Raw genomic sequence first — 22050 nt, 5'->3', positions numbered from 1 at the left:
TGAGTGGGGTTCAAAAATGTATTTCGAGTTAATTCAATTAACTTGTGTTCCTGGTGTGACTGAAACTTAAGTACTTTTTTGTTTTGCATGCCAAGTAGGAGAAGGGTTTATAAAAGAGACATTTTCCACCCCCAAGTTTTCACAGCCTACAGACCGCATAGGACCTAGAGGCCAAATATAGTTAAGTACTGTGAGGTGCGGTAGTGATAAAAGGTGAGGATGGCACCTGCAGGAGACCTGGGTTAGGAAGAAGGGACAGGAGAGAGATAGAAGGAAGAGCTTAATTAACCTCTCTGAAGGAGTTTCCCACAAGCGAAATAGTGATGAGGTTTGAACCCTCTCTACTTCAAAAGGTTAGCCTGAGGAACCCCAGAGCCCTGCTTCTGTGCCTCTACCTGATTCCTTCTATATTTGTTTAGAAAAGATTTGCGTGTGAGTGATTAAAAAAAAAAATTGCTTCCCTCACCCCCACCCCGCTGCCAGGTAATGTAAACAAACAGAAGCTTGCTTTTCTCTATCTAAATGTCAGAACGGAGGGACTAGGGGTGGTAAGGCCCTCCGTGACGTTAGGGTCATAAGTTCCTCCTATCTTTTTGCTCCATTATGCATGCTATTCATTCCCAGAATCTCTTCACTTGCCACGGTGGCCACTCCAGTTCTCACCACCACCACTTGAATTCCAACTAGTAGAGAGAAAAAAGGGGGAAAAGAAATACACCTTCTTTCTTTAAAGACACTTCCAAAAAATTATAATAGGAAGTAGTTATCACTTCCTCTTATATTTTGCCTATGCCTAAGCTGCAAGGGAGGCTTGAAATAATTATTTTTCTTAGACCTATGGGCCCAACTAAAATTCAAAAGCCCCGTTGTTTTGTAGGCAAGGGAAAAGGGATATTCGGGGGCAACTTCCTGTTACCACTGTCAGCTGGCTGTTGAATACTCAGAGCAAATGACGCTAAAGTGTGTATTTAGTTGCATTTTTCCCTAGATTTGAACTTGGGGCTCACACTCCCTTCAGTATCTGGATATTTTTATCACAATCACCTTCACAGCTACTGGAAGACTTGTTCACTACCCCCAACCTGACTCAACTAAGCTCTGGAACCAGACCACTCTGTAAATGCCTGTAGGGAGCGGGAAAGGAAACAGGGAAGGAAAATATCTTCATTAAAAAGCAAACCTGACCCCCTTGCTGTACAATGGGAAAATAAAAAAATTGAAAAAAAAAAAAAGCAAACTGGAAAAAAAGCAAGTTATTGCTCAGTGTCTGTGGACAGCTTTCAGTCAAAATTAACAAATTAAAGATAGTCTGCCTTTCTTATACCCAGAATAAAGGGCTATGACAGACAGGCCTGAGTACCTTGGCAATAACCGAAGGTGCATTCAGCTTTTCCCCTCCCCCACTCCATCCGGGGGAAAAGCGGTGTGATCAAAATAGGCCATAGAGAGTCTGGAAGTACTTGAAATTCAGCAGGTAGGCAGCCTTTGTCTCCAGACAGTTATAAAATCAGAGATGTCTGATTCCTTTTCAGATCACACCGGATTTCTCTTATTGTGATCTGAGTCTGCAGGTAGTGGCAAATACACGTGCTATGTAAGAAAGCACCTTGCGAGTATAAGTAGGAATGAGCATGCCTTGATGTCAATATATTTTATGTGAGAACTGCTTAATGTTGAATTTAATCATTCTCAGCCAGAGGGGCAGACAGGATCTCAGAATCATGAAGAATTTTAAAAAGTAATTGCCATGCCACCTCGCTTTCCACATTTGAACCTCAGATTCAGAATCTACAAAGGACATTTAATGAATTGATTTAAAGGCAAGGTCATAAACTGGTCACTTTTCAGCAGAATCTAAGATGATACATTTTCCTTTAGCCATTATAGTGTAAGTATGTTTTTATGACTACATTTGTGTTCTAGGTGAGGCTAAAAGTTTCAATTTATTTATTTATTGTATTTATTTACAATCTCTTTAATTCCCTAATATCCGGCAACCAGCAGCTGCACACTTTTACATTAACTGTCTGGACCCTGAAGGTATATGAAATTTAGAGCCCTGATCTAAAGTGAAGAACACACAGAAAGCCTTAGAGTAACTTAATTCAGGAAATAGAGATTGCAAGCAGATTTAGTTGAAAACAAGCTGGCATATCACATTAGAATGAGCAGTGGATTTGAGCAGCAGTACCTAGGAGACATGATGACTGTGAAGAAAAAGAGATCAATCAGTAGCAGTCTCTTCATTTTGTCCTCAACAAATATCCCACTTGAGCATGTAATCCTGTCCCTCTGAGTTTAACACACACTGTCAGGGGCCCACACTGTCCTTCCATTGCATTAGTGCACTATATCTTTGAAGGAATTTAATTGGGAAAAGTCTAATGACCCAGAGTTGCCCAACCACTCCCATGTTTAGAAGCTGAATGCAAAAATGTATTTTGGTGATCCATCTGTCTCCGATGGCCATTACAAATGGGATCTGCAGGGGTCAGGTCTGGGCGCAGAGCCATTAAGTGTTTTCTGTAATGATTTGGAAGATAAAGTTAAATGTTCAAAGAGCTGACTGCTATAGGACTGATAGGCTTCTTAGAAAAAAACTTGTTAATTCTGCTCCTAAACCAGGAACAGACGCTACAGGAAGGACAGAGTGAGCAATGGGCGCATTAATGAGCAGGTTGTGAGCTTCAGCTGGAGCTCTGCAGGCAATTAAGTATCTTGTGTACCATTTCTGGCCAATAGTGGCAGTTCCATAGAGGGAGAGAGAGAGATTAAAATGATCACATCCAGGCTTATTTGGTGTCTGTGGCTGCCGTGTTTTTGTGAACCTCAAGAAAAGAGTTGTGTCTAGCCTAACACTGGGGCAGAGTGATGGAGGACCCTGTGAGTAAAGCTGGAGAGGTCTTTAGCTACCCACAGGAGAGAGCTAGGTGTTACCTCAGGGGGGCTGGGTATTCCTGCCTACTACAGTTGTCTTTAGGGAGAAATCAAAAATGCTGAGGGTGCCAGGCAGTCTGCAAATAGAAAATATGTCCCTCTTCCACAGACTAAGTACATAGGCAGACCTCCCACTTTAACATAGCAGAGGTGGGAAACAGGTCAGTGAGTAAAGCCGTAAAGAATGTACTTATCACCTGTGGAACAGGCCAGAGTCCGGGCAGCCAGATCTACAAAAAAAGAAGATAAGGGAACATGCACCGTACCATAGCAACACTGTCACCTAGGCACCAATGGGCATCTTAGGTCACAGAGGTTAATGGCCTTAAGCTTCCAGTAAAGTCAGGGAAAGCATCAAGGAAAGATCTGACATGAGGGCCCCCAGCTCTATCATCTGGGGGATGTATTTAGGGCAACGTCTTCAAGTTCAATGTCTTCTTTCTGAATTAAAGACAGCAGAATCCCTCAATAAACTGTATTTCATTTCCTTTTATATTTTTCAGTTGATTATACCTATTTTTAAATACTGTGATATATAAAAATTCAAAAATAAGACTATTAATTTATCAGATGATAGGTGTATTTTGAGGAAAACTCAGTGAAACTCTTCAAGCAACCAGCAGTTCCTGACTTTAAGAATTAATGTTTGGGACAGTATCCTCTTTCCTGTGACACCAGTTGAGAAGCACTGTGATGTAGTGGGTGGGTGTCCTGGGACTGCTATAGTCCTGAACTTGATCCAGCTCCACCATTGACTTGAGATTGGAACGTGGGTGAGTTGCATGGCTCCTCTGAGCCTCAGGTACCTCTTCTATACTCTGGCACAAATACAGACGCAGAGCAAAACATCACCAGCCTGGTATTGTCCAATAAAAATATAATGTGAGCCAAACGTGTAATAGAACATTTTCTGGTAGCCACATTTTGAAAAGTGAAAGGAAACAGGAGAATGTATTTAATACAGTACAGCCAAAATATTATCATTTCTCATATGTAATATAAAATTATTAATGACATACTTTACAAATTTTTCTTCATGTCTTCAAAATCCACTGTGTGTTTTACACTTACAGCACATCTCAGGACAGATGCTAAAGTGTATCAGCTAGGATTAGCTTCAGTTGCAAACCCAAGTAACAGTGGCTTAAGAGAAGACAGAAATTTCTCTACCGTATGTGTGAGGTCTGAAGGTAAACAGATCAGAGTCAGTATGGCCACTCCATAATCACTGGGTCCCATTCTCCTCCTAGCATTTGGCTCCACCATCCTCAAGACTAGCTTCCTATGTGGTCCCAGATGGCTGCTTAAGATTTGGTATCACAGTTGTATTCTAGCCAAGAAGGAGAAGGAGGAAAGAAGGAGAAGTTGCATACAGCATTTCCACTTGCATCTCTTTAACTAGAACTTAGTCATCTGACCATAGCTAGCTGCAAGGGAGGGTGGGAACTCTAGTTTTTCTTTCCAGCAGCAAGTATTCAGCAGAACAAGAACAGGAGGATGGCTACTGGGGGGAAGCTAACAATCCTTCCATAATCACAATCTCATAAAATTGATGAAGGATTGAATGAGTACACTGCACAGTTGTTAGTGTTACAAGTACATTAAAATATAGTTTTATTACTATGATCTCTCCATTCAAGCCGAGTCTCAGAATTAACCACCACTCATTTGATGTACCCTACTATTGCTCAAAAAAAGATAAAATAATTTCTTCCTTAGGTCCTTGGATAATGGATGATTCTAGATGCTTTATCTTCATAAGGGCACATAAAAAAAAACTTGCATTATTAAGGTCCATGAGAAATTGTTTTGCTGAGTTAAGGGAAATATGCTGAGCAAAGTGCATTTTATTGGTCCCCAAAGACCTAAACAAGTTAGTTTGAGGTATTCGGTGCTTTCTAAGTACGTCCTGTTCCTAATCTAAAATGAACATTCAATGATATTCAAAATATTTTTGTGAGACTAGTGAAAGGAAGACTTCTGATACCTTTGCGATTTTAATGAAGACGTGTGGGCCAATAACAAACAGCAAAAATAAAATAAAATATTAAAAATCTCAGTTTCTGCATTCATTAATCTGAGCCAATTAGGTTGACATCAGTCTGTTTAATTGTCTCTTTGGGCTGAATTTATAATGAATTTTTAATGCTAAGGTGACTTCTCCCAGCACCAGAATATCTATAGGTTATTCATCAGCCTTCTGCATGTGTGCACGTAGAATGCAGAGTAAGTTAACATTGGCCTAATCCATGCAGAGGTAAAAAGGAAAACTGGAGTTGCGAACCCACCATGGAGGAGAAAGGGAACACTGGTCTAGGGGGTCAGGAGACCTGGGTTCTATTCTTAGATCCATGACTGACTTAAAGACTGCGTACAACCTCACGTGCTTCAACTGCCTCCCATGTAAATCAGTCTAACTAGAAATTTATCTCAGCCCTCAATATCTTTGATTTTCTAAGAAACAAATAATTTGATTTATATGTGTCACTGTTTCTCTCCACCATTCAATTAAAACTCACAACACTGTCACGTTTTACAAGGTCATTTCCCCTTCATAAATGTCCTATGATTTCAGTCTGACTGTGATTCTCTCTTGGCCGTGTAGTGGGCTGGGAACAGCTGCTCTTCTTGAGAATTGTCAAGCTAGCTTATTGTATAGCCCCATAGCTTTCACTTTAAATAACTGTCCCATGCTTTTGGGCTCAGTTTGTAACCTCCATCCCTGGCACCATGACTGCTCTACTCATAAACTCACTGTGCCAGCACTGGGATTACAAATGACAGAGGCCAGGAGTTCCCCTCATGGCGCAGTGGTTAACAAATCCGACTAGGAACCAAGAGTTTACGGGTTCCGTCCCTGCCCTTGCTCAGTGGGTTAACTATCCGGCGTTGCCGTGAGCTGTGGTGTAGGTCGCAGACGCAGCTCGGATCCCGTGTTGCCATGGCTCTGGCATAGGCCAATGGCTACAGCTCCAATTCCATCCCTAGCCTGGGAACCTCCATATGCCGCCAAGAGTGGCTCTAGAAAAGGCAAAAAGACAAAAAAAAAAAAAAAAAAAAAACCCAAAAAACAAATGACAGAGGCCAAGTGACATCAGCTGGCCAAGTCATTCTGTCTACTTGACTGGTCAGTGACTCTTCCATGGCTAATGCCCTTTGGTAGATATTATGAGATACAAACATAGCCACATTTAACAACCACTCTCACCGAGACTTGTGCCCAGATTTTAACTTATAACCATTACCGAGTGACAAAACGAAGAGGTCAATGCCATCGAAAAAAGAATTTGTTACCTACATTTCCCAGGAAACATAGGGCCACAAGAGAAGCATCAAGTTTTGATCAGGGAGCAGAAACTGGGGAAGTCTAGGTTCTGTTGGGATACCCACAGGAAAGGCAAGACAGGGCAGAGTAAATACTTTGGCTGGTTTGAATCATTTCAGCTGGCCTTGGGGCATAAAGGCTATCTTTAGCTGTCTGGTTCATGCCCTTGGGTTGACTTAGGGCAGAGGAAATACTTGTTTGGTGTAATGAAAGTTCTGGTAAGGAGGTGGTTGGCTTGCATGTGAAAGTCAAACTCCCTAAGTTTTCTGTCTTTAGCTATTGGCTACCTGTGGGAGGGAGGTCTGTCCCTGGGAGTATAAGTCTACCCAAGATTTCAGCACATGAGATATAGAAAATAAAAAGCATGTTTAATACACATAGATCCATTCACAAGCTTGTTTCTTCTCCCCAGCCTTTCAATCCTTCTCTCTCCAGAATCCTAGCCAGCCAGTCAAGCTATCTGCCACCACCCATGAGTTAATATATAGCCTTACATAAAGCCACTTTCCCACCACACACATAGTCAATGACCCTTTTGTACACTTCCCAAAGCTTTACACATTAGGAGGACTTCCCTTCACCACTGTCACAAGAGCCACCCTCTTCTTACGGCCATGCGTGGTGGTGAAAAAACAGAGGTGATGACATGGGGCTCAGGGCCATGTACCTTTCTTATGTCCTCTAACCCTACTTCTGCCTAATCCTGGATCTATCATTTCCATCTTGCAATGGACTGCTCTTGAGCCTGCCAGACCCAAGTTTTGGATGGGTTTGATGAAAACCAGCTCATAATGAGCAGCTGTAGCCACAGAGTCCCTTGATATCCCACAGTCAGACATTTGTCTTTACCAAGACCCAATAACACAGTGAGAGCTATTTTTCAAATAGTGAATAATCTAGAGATTGCATGACCTTTCTCTAGAATCCTAGGAGTCTGTGTTGTTATTTCCTACTGGGGCTTTCTGTAAGTTCCACTCAGTATCTTCCCCAATTAGAGATACCTCTAATAGCAAAGGGTCTGCTGATACATATGTCCCAAGTAGCAGGAATGTTTTTGTTTTTTTGTTTTCTGTTTTGTTTTTGTTTTCTTTTTTTCTTTTTACTTTTTTGGAAGATTGATTTAGAAACTTTATTACAGAAAATGAATGCATCCAATGTCCTCAAATACACTTGTGACAAGAGACACACAGGAAACACAAACAAAAGTTGCTGCATCAGAGCCTTGTTCTTTCCAAAGGATAAAAACATCATTCAGGAACAGGGTGAGGGTGTTAGTAGATAGAGAGGTGGTTGGAGAAGGCAGGTACTGTCCTCTTGATTAAAGAATAATAAACAGCGAATTCCTATTGTGGCTCAGCTGTAACAAACCCTACTAGTATCCATGGGGATGTGGATTCGATCCCTGGATTGATCTCTGGCCTTGCTCAGTGCATTGCTGTGAGCTGTGGTGTAGGTCGCAGACATGGCTTATATCCCGAGTTGCTGTGGCTGTGAAGTAGGCTGGCAACTGCAGCTCTGATGCGACCCCTAGCCTGGGAACTTCCATATGCCGCAGGTGTGGCCTTAAAAAGCAAAAATTAATAAAACATAACAGGTTGGTGTTTCAGGAACAAATACTGTGGGCCCAGAAGTCAAGCTGAAGCCTTGGGTGGAGGGCGACACCCTGCCACTTGTAGCATCTCAGAGAAGCTACAAGGCATCATTCCATTACGAGGAGCAAGTGGAAAGAGTGGAAAATCTTGAGTCCTCTAGCTAATGGGCCAAGTGGTGTTGAGTCTCTTTCCAACTAAATTTCTGCTTAATCCAAGATCCCTTCTAGTCTTTGTGCTTCCACAGTTGGTTTGTCTAGTTACTACCAGATAGCAGGGCACCACTTAGCAAGAAATCACTCCTTTGTGACTACGAATTAAGCTTCTCTTCTGTATTTGACAAGGTTGATCACGGCACCCAAATCCTGTGTGTCAGGTGTCAGAGGCTTCAGCCTGCAATACCAATGGCTAGAGGGAAGTGACAAGGGCACAGCTGAGGCAGGAAGACCTCAGGACCAAGGGTTTTAAAATTAGTGGTCATTTTCTAGAACTAGAAAAACACATTTCGAACAAACAGTTGTGATGTGAGGAGGAAAGCTATGAATACTGATTAGAGATTGGGCCAGTGACCATGACCCTGAGAGGGTAGGGAGGACACTGCCCAAAGACACGCAGGCTTCTAAATAGTGAATTTTAAGAAAACTTCTTTCTCTTTAGTGTCATTGTAACACTCCTGAGTCCTTCACAGAATCAAACTTACATGGATCAAGGCCAGGCAATAGCAATATCCACCCACAACAAAGTACCCTTTTTTACTGCCAACAGTTACAATGCATGTACATGGGAACCCTCAGAAGGACATTTACTATCACCATTTGTTTCTGTGGCCATCACCCCTCATCTGGACAAAATGCTACACCTTCTGCCAATGGCAAATAACCACATAAACCAAGCTTCTTCTGATTTTAAGAACATTTTAGCAACAATCTTATGTTCCCAGTGAATGAGCTCAAACCATGGGCAGACCATCACCAAGTGAGGAAGGTCCATGCCATCAGTCTGCCCTGCAGCCCAGGTGCTCCACGATGGCATCTACGACAGGACCCTGTCATCTTCTTTGCAGTGTTTAGTTTCTTGAAGGGGGGAAAAAAGGACACTGTTCCCTACTCCACACAACCCTCATTGAGGTCCATTATTTGTTGAGTAGAACAAATAAGGTTTACATGTACTGGGTGGGACAGGGGTGAAAGGAAAAATAAAGCCTGAATTTTTTTTTTTTTTTTTTTTTTTTTTTTTTTTTTTTTTTTTTTTTTTTGCTGCTTAGCAATGTGTTTGGCCCCACAGTATGTTGGGGGAGGAGGAAGCATGGAAAGAAAAAAACCCACATAGTAGTCAGGTTCAGTCCTAAACACCCACCTTCCTGTGCCTTCTGCTAAACCTCACCTGTGCCTTCACACCTACATTCAACAGTTCAGACTTCATCTTAATGCCTCTCAGACACAAACAAAATCATACAGTAGCTTCAAGTAGCCCTCTTCATCTCTGTCCTCAGCAAGCTGGCTAGAGTAAGTAAAAGAGCAATTACCAGATTGATCGGGAGGCTAGTCACCAAATGCAACGGAGTGGCTTGTCTTACTGCTCAGACTGCTGTGAATCAGAAACTTAGACTGTTGTTGTAGAGAACAATTTTTAAAATGTAATACTGTTTATTTAACTTCCAAAACATTTCACAATTCTGAACATACAAAAAAAAAAAAAAGGAAAAAAAAAGAAACAGAATGTCACAAATTGTGTTTCTGTACAGAAGGTTCATGAACTTTCATTGAGGCAGTGGCTCTTTGCTGACAATGAAGAGCTCTGCAGTTTGCTTAAAAACAATTTCAGACTACTGCGCTTCAACTGAAAAAAGATCCCAAACATTTCTCACGCCAGCTCACCCCTCCACCACCTTGTCCACAGCCAAGAATGGAGTAGAATGCTATGCCACTATATACTGAAGCTACGTGGATGCCCAATGCAGTGTCCACAGGTCCAGCCTCAGTGCACCCTGAGCTAAGGCCCCTTAGAAAGGCACCTCCCCCACAGCCTCCACGCCAAGCAAGGAGCATCAGTGTTGTGTCTTGGTTGCTTTGTTCTTTTTACAAACGATAGATATGTAGAGTTGATAACTCAGGATTTCCAGGCAATAACCAGGTTGTTAACACTACCTTACAAATTAAAAAAAAAAAAAAAATGCTATGAACATCTTTAAATGCCTTGTCACACCTACAGCAAAGCGCACAGAGTGAGGAGACTATGAGAGCCTTTTGTTTTAAAAATGTTTGGAAATATGTACAACTTTGATACAGGTTCTGTGTGCTCCAGACACCCATGGCCATTTCAGGTAAACCACAATTTCTAGAGCACTTTGAGACCACAATATGATCATGATCCAATTGGGTAATTAAACTTAACAAGGGCAAAAGACAGGCTTGGGTAAGAAGTGTGTCCACCAAGGCGCTCCCTACTCTAAGGTATTCACAAGGAGACAGAGGGACAGTTTTTTTTATTCATCCTCCTCCTCCTCCACTTCCTCCTCATCATCTCATCTTCCTCTTCCACATTTTTCCAGGCAACTTTGGCAGGCCCCTTGGCACCATCAAACGTCCCTTTAGGCTTAATGATCTGGGACATCCTTCTCATATTTCTCCTTCAGCTTCTCTGCCTTGTTGATGCACAGGTGCTTGTTGCTGTCACTTAAGTTACACCACATTGCACCCAGCTGCTTTGCCACATCTCAGATGAAGATGCCAGGGTAGATACCTTTGATCTTGTGGCAGAATTTTGAGCAGAACAGGAAGAATCCAGATGGTGGCCTTTGGGGGAATTAGGCTTTTTGGGGGGCATTCTTCTTCTTGTCTCCCTTAGAGGGTCCATAAGCCTTCATTTCCCAATCACAGTGCACTTTATCTGGCTTTGCCATTTCATCAGATTGAGACTTCTCTTTCCCAGATATGATCTTCCACCTCTTAGCACTTTTTGGAAAATTCCGCAAAATTGACAGGGACCTCAGGGTTTTTGTTGTTGTTGTTCTTTTGTTCTTTTCTGCATGTCTGCACAAAGAAGGCATAAGCAGATCTCTTGCCCTTTGGTTTCTTGGGATAACCTTAGCCATGTTGACTGTATTGTGTGCTAATCTCAGGAATGTTTGTACCCAGTGTGGACCTGCTGCAGGGTCTTTTCCTGCTCTGAGCCCCACAGAAGGCTGAAAGCCTTCCTTATCACACTGGAAATGAGATATCCCATGGAATATGATGCCTCCAAAACACGAAGAGATTACTAGGCATTGGGTTTTTCTTCTTAGTGGTAGTAAGTTTGAGATGCAGTAATGTGAATTATTTTGGAAGGGATATGCTAGAATGCCCTTGACTAGGGATCAAGCATTTTCTACATAGGGCCAGAAAGTAAATATTGTAGGCCTTGTGGGTCAAATAATCTCTGTTGTGATCACTGAACTCTGCCATCATAGCATGAAAGCAGTCATAAACAGCACATAAACAAATGGGCATGGCTGTGTTCTAATAAAATTGTATTTACCAAAACAGGTGGTGGGACAGATTTTGTCCTAGACCATAAAACTCCTAAAAACTTCACCCATAGGTGAGCCCCTGGTGGGTCTCCTTACTGTCAACAGAGAATCAACATCACTTAATATTCCAGTCCAATTAATGGTTATCATTCCAGTCCAATTAATTGGTCCCATGGCTACAAGGGACCAACATAATGTTCTGTGGAATATCCAGATGGTCCAAGTCATAAATGGCAAGAGAGGTAATGTAGTCCTGGGGCAAAACCATAACTATATACAACAATCCACCCCATGTGAATAGAAACTGCTTCTTTTCCTCCTTGAATTGATAGCCTGCTGGGTTTTATCCCTCAGGGTCCAGTCCCATGTATAACCCTCTGGCTCTGTATACACTGACCGAGTCTGCCACTCGTTTGGCCTGCAGTCCCTTTCCTCCCTTAGCAGGCCTAGCAAGTCTCTGGCTGGCTTGCCATATGACTTGATTCTATTTATAGGTCTGGTGGCAGGGAGGGGAAGTGGCGATAGATGCCAAGGGGGCATGAGTTTCCTTGCCAGGCAGAAGTCACCGCATTGAAGTCACTGCATTGTCTCCAAACAAACAGGAGAAGTGCTAGCTTTTAACAGGGGGAAATAGGCCACATATGCAGGCCTAGTGAACTCAGAGAAATCTGAGGATTTAAGATTTCAGGTGCATCATTTAGGACCCTAACTTTGGTGTGGCAGACCTGTCAGCACTGAAAAAATGCAGTCTTTCTTGGAGCTCTGCTTTCTTAATCAAGTCCTGGGCCCAATCCTAACTTTTTCTGCCATCTGGCTGTAGAGTCTCTTTATGCCATGGAGTCCTTCTTGCTTTCACACTTTGCCTCATATTGGTTGTTATTCATTCTCGGCTTTTCATTGTCTCTTAGTATATTAATGGTCCCCAGCAACACCCATCCAGATTCCATTATCCTTACATTATTTTCCCCAAATCTCTCAAGCATTTGAAATATTGCCCCTGCCAGTATAGTCCCTTCCTCTAGTATCCTGTCCCAATTCATCTCCGGTAAAATTTTAACAATTGCGAAACTACAACATTCCAGGGACTCATTGCCAGCTGGCCAGTGGGTGATCCAGCTCTTTAAAAATCCCACTTTAAAGTCCCCTCCCTGTAACTATTCCTGGTATCACAGATTGTCTTGCCTATTTGTGTTGAAACACATAGTGAGACCTTGAGATTTTCATGCAGGAGGTTGAGTAAGGCGTGCTCTCTGGAACAATGCCTGTGAGCAGTGAGGGAAGCAGGATTAGCAGGGGAAGAATTTGAACTGTGATGCAGTTGCAACAGAGGCCTCAGCCAGTCAGGAGCTCTGAAGCAGGAATGCTCCTGGAGGCTTGCTCAAACTCAGGACTTTGTATCTCCTACATGGATTAGCACCGGATATGAGCTGCTCCCAGGAACTGGGTGTAAGCTTGGGTGAGACAGTGTCCTGCAGCCAAGGACAATTCCCACAGCGGGACCCAACTCTGAGCCATCAGAGGCCAACACTTCTGGTACCTGAGTGCTTTGGTCCCAAGGGAGATCTGGATGGGTTATACACCATAGCATCTTGAATAGGAGTTTTACCACCCCTTCTGTGTCCATGAAGGAAACTTACTACACACTGAAGATAGCAGAGCAAAGGATGGCATGAGCCTGAGTCTTTGGTGCATCACTGAGTTAGATCAATCCTGGGATAACCTCTCTCTAGCCTTTTTAAGTTGAATAAGATGGCCTTTCAGTTTGAGACACTCTTAAGGTATTCAGCTGCTTGCAACCAAAAGCATTCTAACCCACATGTGCACTGATGCTCAGTTATTCTGAAATATTATTTCCATTTCACAATTAGAGAATTAAAGTTTAGGGTAACTTGCCCATGATCATACAGCTAGAAATTGGTGGAGCCCAATCTAAAATGTCACCCTATCTAGATCCAAATTCCATGCTCTTTAACCTTAAAAAAAAAAAAAAACCTATGTCAAAAAAGGGGTTCCCTCATAGCTCAGGGGTTAAGGATCTGGCATTGTCACTGATGTGGCTATGATAATAACTGTGGTGTGGGTTTGATCCCTGGCCTGGGAACTTACGCATGCCCTGGGCTTGCCCCCCTCAAAAAAATCTACATGATCAAACTGGGAAGGGAGATGTGACATCCCCAGATCTGAAAAGAATAGCAGCCTATATGTAGCTAAAGATCCAATATGGGTCAGGAGAGCTACCCTCAAGAAGCTCACTGTTCCCTGGGTGGTGACGTGAAAACCCTATGTCCACATCTTATTACCAGGACTGTAAATGTCTCATGTGGAAAAAAGGTCTTTGTAGTCATCATTAAGGATCTGGAGATGATGAGATCACCTGGAGCTATTCCTGTGGGCCCTAAATCCAATGACAAATGTCCTTATAAGCCTCATACAGCAGAGACAGACAGACAGACAGAAGAGGGAGAGCTTGAGATGATGCACCCACAAGCCAAGGAAATCTGAAGGTACCCAAAGATGAAAGAGGAAGGGCAGAATCTCCTCTAGCGCCTTTAAAGAGCACAACTCTGCCAATACTTTGATTTTGGACTTCCTGGACTCCAGAACAATGAGGGAATAAATTTCTATTGTTATACACCACTGATTTTGTGTTACTTTGTTATAGCAGCTTCAGGGAACTGACATACCCGGGATCCTTTTTTTTTTTCCTTTTCCTTTTTTGGCTCTCTGTGGCATATGGAGTTCCTGGGCCAGGGATCAGAGCCGCCAAGTCACAATGGCAACCTATACCACTGCTGCAACAACACAGAATCCTTGACCCACTGTGCTGGACCAGGTATCGAATCTGCATCCCAGAACTGCAAAGACACCACTGATCCGTTGTGCAACAGCAGGAACTGCCCAGGATCCCTTACAGTCTAAGTACACTTATTTCCCTTTCTCATAAAAAGGTCATCAGTATGACTTTCTTTTATATTTGATTGGATATATTGGTTATGTGGTAAATTTCTAATGGAATCCTTTATAGCATAAGAATAGAGTGTGTGTGAACTGCTTCCTAAGATGTTGAGCATCTGTAGAGATGTGAATGTATACTTTCCTGGGAAGAAAGTCCATAGTCATTATATTTAGGGTCTTCATAGGATCCAAAAAACTTGAAGAATTTGAGAAAGAGTTGAGCAAATGGAAGAATGAGAAATATTTGAGCTCTAAGAGAAGAACAAAGATTGTGAAAAAAAAAATGAAGAGATAAAGTTTCTAATATTTGGAAGCAGGAAGAACCCAGTGTGTCTGGTTAGGAGACTGGAAATTCACGTGTTTAGAAATAAGCTTTGGTTTCCTCATGCAGGAAGTAGGAAAGTGAGGAAGAAGAAGTTAAAAGTTTTACAAAGGAGACTCTAAAAATGCCAAGCCCAGACAGCCCCAAGTCTGAAGGAAAGGGAATGAATGCTTTTTCTGGAGAGAGAGCTGGAGATGAGAGAGAAGTTTAGGTTTCTGTAGTTACATCTTGTAGGTGATCGAAAAAGAAATATTCCGTTTTGGTGACAAAGTAAAATGGTGTCTCAAGAGTTATTTCTATTATACTGAGGAGCAAAAAGGGACAAAAAGCAGGTTACGAAAAGTAAAGAACTTAAGTCTGACTGCAAAAATGAAAGGAACAGGACATTTTCTGAGCCTGTCTCTATGAAAAGTTATCAAGAGTGAGAGGATTTGGAACAAGTCTTCGCCAGAATCTTGGCTGCCAAGACCACAAGCCCCACATGACAGCTGCTACATGGACTGGGTACCATGTAGAGTGCCTCCCAGGTAGCAAATGGGCCAGAATCCCTTTCGTACTCCCTATGCAAGTATTCGAGGGGTTGGGGTAAAAACAGGGAGATAAAGAGGGAAAGATGCCATGAAAGCAGCTTTGCTCCTGAGAAAATTATTTGGAATACTGTCCATGTGACCTTCCATAACAAAATTACAGTGTCTTGATACTAATTACTGCACAGGTGTTTACAGTTCAGGCCAGCCTGCTCCTCTGCCAGTGCAGAAAGGTGCAGGTGAAACAGGAAGTCTGGTTTTCAGCATATAGTTTACAGTTCCAAACACAAGAAAACATCTCTTGGGCTGCACCCCACAGGCCTGCAAGCCTTGTAGTTGCCCAGGCTCGAGAGTAAAGAGACAGTGACAGAAACATCAATGGCTTATTGGCTAGGAGATCATTGCATGGCCAAAGGAAAGAGTCCTGGAGCGACACCCCACTGGGTCCGGCAGACGGCAGGCAGGACATGGCAATAATCTTCACTCCCATTTATGGGGGAAATGACATCAGGTTGGCTCCTTAGTTACCAGGGAAACCAGCAGCTGGGGCAGGGGGCAAGCATGTAAGCAGTTACTGATTAAGCCCTACGATTAAGAGGAATGGATAGTCATGTGAGGGGGGCAGGGCTTGGTTGAGCAGGAGATGAACAGAGAACACGAGAACGGCCATCTTGAGTGGCCTGACCCGACCGACCACGCCTATATACCCTGCATGACCCTGACAATCTTAGTCCACCCCTCTTCTGTGGCATCCCTGGAGCAGATGTGCAGAGGAGCACTGCAACCACATACAACAAATGCAATCTAGACACCAACAGCTAAAGAGTAACAAAAGGAAGCCAGGCACTTATCGTGCCAGTTTTCCATGGACATCCAGAGGACAACAAAGGCACCTCACTACCCACCCAGCAATCAGACTTGTTTTGCAGTGAGGGCGCTTACTTGTTTTGTCCAGTTGGAACACACGGATCCTCCATTCAGACTAGGGAGGTGATGTAAGATGTTTAACAGGCACAACGCATGGAAGATCGTGACGGTTAAGTAAAAGATGGGAAGTAATGGCTTTCAGAGGTAATACCACCCCTGCCTATGATTTGTGTCCTGGCCTGCAGGACCACACCACCTGTCTACCCTCAGTGCCCACAGCCTGTGCTGAATACTAGAAGGGCAGTGTAACAACAGACCACAGGGTTAATTAATTACCTTAGTAGGCTTGGGTGGGGTTGGTAGAAGACAGGTGAAATCTCCAAGTCACTTTCTAATCCTATTCCCCTCAAGGAGGCAAACCCAAAGCACGGAGAACTCACCTGCCAGTCCCAGGACCATTTGATAACGTGTTCCCCTGGGGGTAGATCCCGCGACCCAGGCAAAAGCGGGTTATTGTCCTGACTGGTAGTTGGCAACAGTCCTTCCTTAGTGGCGGACAGTTGAACTCAGATGGTGTGGACTGGGTACCTCTGGGTTACGATGGTGTAGGCACCAGGACGATTGCTCCTGGGATGTGTCCGCATGTTGAGAATCTCAGCTATTGAAGTATCCCATTCATTCTTCGATTAGCCCATCAGCAGTGGGACTGTAAGTCAGGTGGAGGTGCCAGTGTATGTCATTTTTACTGGCCTGTCCCTGAACTCTATGGCTAGTAAAGTAGGTTCCTTGATCACTGTTGATACCCATAGGCATCCTGTATGTTGTGCTGGGCTGTCCTGACCCTGAGCTGTGGTCTTCTGCATTACCAGACGACTTGGATAGCCTTCTTAATGTCTTCTACTTGTTATGAGGCACTGTAGGCCACAGATAGCTGGTGTTCTCTCACACTACATTATTGCTCTGCTTCTTCCATAACTGGGACCAGAAGCCCAAGAGTACTCTGGTATCTTGCTGTTACCAAAGGCCCCAACCAACACTTCAGGTAATTGGCCATGTTCAAGTCACAAGCCTGTCCCTGAGTTCATATCCCTAAAGCCTGTATCAATAGTTCATTGTTTAAGGGTGGTGGGTTGGGGGTGTGCTTGGCTTACCCAACCAGGTAACACCCAAGTAGTTGATAATATAGGTCCTTGCATTTTGTCTTGTATTCCCCGGCCATCCCCATGTGGTCAGATGAGGCATGAGCACACGGGCACTACTTTTAAACTGGAAAGAGACTCTGAGGTTAGTGGAATACCGTCAATATAATGGAAGAGACAGGCTTCTCTCAAGGTAGTCAGCTGACACAGGGCTCCACATTGCTAGTGGACAGCCACCTTGGGGCTACCCCTCAACTCTCCATCCCCTGTCCTTATTTCCTGATATCTCAGAGCTCACAGGAGTTTCCTTGGCCTCCTGGCTGGCTCACCAATTGTTGGGCTGCACCCTGCAGGCTTGTAAGTCTTGTTGTTGCCCAGCCTGGAGACAGTGATGCAAGACATTGATGGCTTACTGGATAGGGGATCTCACACATCTAAAATAAAGGGTCCTTGAGCTGCACCCCCACTGTGCCCAACAGACAGCAGGCAAGACATAGCAACAAACTTTGCTACTGGGGGAGAAAGTTTGCTCCCATTTATAGGGGGAATTAACATCAGGTTGGCTTATCAGTTACCAGGGAAACCAGCAGCTGGGGCAGGGGGCAAGTACATAGGCAATTATTGATTAAGCCCTATAATTAAGAGGATTGGATAGTCATATGAGTAAGGCAGGGCCTGCTCAAGCAGATGAACAGAGACCAAGAGAATAGCCATCTTGAGTGGCCTGACCCTACAACATTCTTCACAGACAGGAATATGGTCCTTGAAATTTTCACAGGCTACAGACTTTCCTGCCATACACTTGGGATATAACATCCAATAGCTCATTTACAACTTGTTACAATAAATGTTTTAAGAGCTCAGGAAAAGCAAAATGCATATAAGATAAACCACAATTTCTAAATTCTGCTCTTCTTCTCTGAAACAAATAGTGTTTCTAAGATTTACATCACCAAAAGAATATCAAGTAAAAAGGACCTAATTAAGTTTTTTGTTTTTCTTGTTTGCTTTTTTTTTTAAGGAAAAATCATGTTAAAAGCTAAATTTCTCTTTGTACAGAATTATCAAATCAGCAGAGGAATAAAATGTGCCAGCCATTTGGCCATGCAAGTTACATGATGTAGAAGCACATTCTGGAACACGAGTATCTAATATAGCACAAAACTATCCTTATCACTGTCCTTCATCCTTCTTATCTCATGTTCTCTGCAAGCAGGCAGCAGCTGGTGAATAGCCTGTAGTACCTTCCTGGCTTTGCTGCCCTCAAAACTCACATCTCACCCACAAAATACAATGATGACCTTTCACTTAGGTCTAATAATAAATAAAAAGAAGGCAGGGTATTTCACTAAACAAACACATACAGGAGTCTCTGCTGTGGCACAGTGGGTTAAGAACTTGACTGCAGCAGCTCAGGTTGCTGTGGAGACTCGGGTTTGGTCCCCAGTCGGGTGCAGTGAGTTAAAGGATCTGGCGTTGCCACAGTTGCAGCTTAGATTCAATCCCCCAGCCCTGGGAACCTCCATATGTTGTGGGTGCAGTCATTAACCTCCCTCCCCCCACATACAGAAATTTCTGTGTGTTAGGCATAAATACCACCATAGCTCTTTACAAACATTAATCCATTTAATCCTGAAAAAATCCTATGAGGTAGGTTCTATTTTCACCTCCACTTTACAGAGCTAGTAAGAGATGGGGCCAGGATTTAATGACTCTCTGCAAACATAGCACCATGCCACCTTAAGTAGCAGTATTATAAAGGTGAATGCAGAATTATCAAATAATACTAAGCACTCATAGGTAAGCATTTATAAAAGATGGAGAGAAAAATTTAAATAAATGGAGGGGGAGTTCAGTGGAATAGTGGCTCAGGAAATGAATCTGACTAGCATCCATGAGGACACAGGTTCAATCCCTGGCCTAGATCAGTGGGTTAAGGATCCAGCATTGCCAAGAGCTGTGGTGTAGGTCACAGGCATGGCTTGAATCCTGTGTTGCTGTGGCTCTGGAGTAAGCCAGTGGCTGCAGCTCCGATTTGACCACTAGTCTGGGAAACTCCTTATGCCTGCAGGTGGAGCCCTAAAAAGACAATCAATCAATCAATCAAATAGAGTTTTTAAGGGGCAGAATGTTATCTAGAATGTTCATGTAGACAAGTTTTCATCATGGGTTTCTAAAACTATGATTTTTGAAGCTTTATGGTTTATATTTAACAATAGTGCTGATATAGTCACCACTCAAATCTGCATACATCTTTAAATCATCAATCATATTTATTTCTCTGATAATAAAAGTAATAAATGCTCGTACCTGGAAGATACAGAAAATCAAATGACAAAAAATAAAAATTACTCAACATACCACCATTCAGAAATCATCATTGCTGACATTTTCATAGATAGAGTCTCTGGTTTTCCTCCTATATGTGTATTTATCCATCTGAGCATTGACTTACCATTTATTAAATGTGGCTCTTTGTGCCAAAATGATGCATTATTCAAAGAAAAACAATTTACACTTTATTTTCAGTGCCTCAATGTGTACTCAATATTCTTTAAGGGTTGTAAAAGTCATAAAACAAATACGTTACCATTATAAAAAGTACTTTTAGAGTAGAAATAAACTCCCAATGCTACATATGCTAGAGCATTCTCAAGAACTCAAGCATTCAATCTAATTTAAGTCATAACTATGGTATTTCTCAAAATGTGATTTTATCATTACATTTTTCTGCATTACCAAGGAGCAAGTTTTAGTAGCAGTAGGATGAAAACAATGCTGCTTTCTTCAACTTGTGCACAAATTAACTGATATCATACCTCCACTGATTTATGAGTATCTTCTTAATGAATGGATTATAAAGCTTCTCTAAGATAGGATGGTACAGGACCACTAAAATGAAGTACTGGTTTATGATTATTCTAATACTGCTCAGCATTTGTGAGGTAAACTGTACTCACAAAGCAGGTTATAATTACTCATCACAGACACTTTGCTGAGCTAGGTATAGGAGAATTCTTTCATGTGGGAGGAAAATGAACACTACAAATCAACATACTAGGTTGACAATTTGCATGGCTACACACTGATTCCCAGCATCACAAGTGGCTTAAGGAATGCCTCAACTGAGCACGGACTTCCACTGGGGGCCATAACATCACAGCCTTGAAGTCAGCTTCCTCTTGACTGTACCAGTAATCCTGCCATATGGATTGTCTAAAGGTAGCAAGACCTGTAGAAAAACCACACAGTAACTTCAGAGGCATTGAAATGAACCTCTCCTTTTTGCTACAAACCAACATTAAATCAACAACAAAATCAACTTGCTAAAGAAAAAAAAATGTATAGGCCCTACAGTAGTTATTTCGAGCAAGGTAATAACTTTATATCTTTGGCAATAGTTGAGAGATGAAGTGATTTTCCAGCAAATTAACTTTTTTTGAAAAAATTTAATCATTGGGTTATGTTTCTCAAATGCATTATGTATTAAACAGACAGTAGTGAACATAATTTGACCTTTTCTTGATGATTCTCTTTGAACATCAATCTCTGTCCAGTGCTGCAATACTGCCCTGCCCTCAGGAACACTTGAGGTCCTCAAGGCTCTTAGCCCAATGCAAAATGGCTCCAGAGAGCTGTGCATTTACCATTCTTCTGTCCCCCCCCTTGTCATTTGTCACTTCTCTGATGTTTCAGTGTGCCCTGATTCCCTACTTCTCATCTGTTGCCCTCACTCTGTACACACCTGCTGAGTGAGGGCCTGAGAGTGGCTCCAGCCATCCCCAAAGTGCAGACACAGACATGGGGACAGCCTGTTCAGCCACTGAGGTGCCATTTGTGTGGAGCCCTGGCCCAAAGGAACTCAGGCCTTCTTGTCTCCAGGTCTCTGCTGGGCTCTAGAAGGAAGTTTCAAGTATGATTGCTTAGAGCAAAAAACACCATGACCTCAGTCTACTGGTACATCTTTGATCTAGGACAAGAGCAGGCCTAAGGTATCAGGGGCATCGGGAGACCCTCCTCTCTCTATCAGGGGTCCTGAGCTAATAGGCACTGCTCTAGTCAGGACACTTGACCCTTTGTCTGTTTGGGGCCCATTTGTTTCACCTCTGTTGAACATGGCCAGGTCCTTTTACTGCCCTTTGGGAAGGGATCATTCAAAAAAGTCTTTATATTATAATTAATGGTCTACTGGGAATCAAAAATCCTTCCTTCCTCTGAAGTAAGCAGTGCTGCCCTCCTTTCAGATAAATGGACAGTGAGTGGGCTTAAGATTGCCCTCCTCAGAGTTCCCATTGTAGTGCAGCAGAAACAAATCCGACAAGTATCCACGAAGATGCAGGTTCAATCCCTGGCCTCATGCAGTGGGTTAAGGATCCAGCACTGCTGTGAGCTGTGGTGTAGGTCACAGACATGGCTCAGATCCTAGATCCTGCATTGCTGTGGCTGTGGTGTAGGTTGGCAGCTAGAGCTCCTACTGGACCCCTAGCCTGGGAACTTCCATATGCTGCAGATGTGGCCCTAAAAAGCGGGGAAAAAAAAAAAAAAAAGATTGCCTTCCTCTGTAGCACAGGGCCCTGGACTAGCTACAACAGGCATTAAAGCATAACCTTAGTTAGCCAGTGCTGCTCCTCAGCCTCCACACACAGCTGTATAGAGTCTGATGGAGCCATCAACAAATTTGCAGAACAGAAACAAGGTACCTGGCCAGAGGTGTGTGACTCAAAAGGCTCCTGTGTTAGCAAGCCCAGAAGGCAGGACCATCTGGACACCCTTCACTGGCCTTTGTCCACCAAAGGATATGATTCTATGATGGCAGAGCCATAGTAATAGATGGCCCCTTCCTATCTCACTCCCCTACACACTAAAAGCAGCCAAAAAATG

General features: G+C 43.0%; 1 protein-coding gene and 1 pseudogene across 1 annotated transcript in view; both read right to left on the bottom strand.

Moving 5' to 3' along the window:
• On the bottom strand, positions 10051–15833 carry LOC100620728 (annotated as a pseudogene).
• UOX (urate oxidase) overlaps positions 20316–22050 on the bottom strand; it is a 31202-nt gene continuing 29467 nt past the window's right edge. Inside the window, 1 exon segment of the mRNA NM_214270.1 lies at positions 20316–20401. Within this exon segment, the coding sequence (NP_999435.1) occupies positions 20327–20401 (75 nt within the window). The 3' untranslated portion in view covers positions 20316–20326.

This window comes from Sus scrofa, chromosome 6, assembly GCF_000003025.6.
Source record: "Sus scrofa isolate TJ Tabasco breed Duroc chromosome 6, Sscrofa11.1, whole genome shotgun sequence".
NCBI lineage: Eukaryota > Metazoa > Chordata > Mammalia > Artiodactyla > Suidae > Sus > Sus scrofa.
This window is presented reverse-complemented; position numbering and strand designations above follow the sequence as displayed.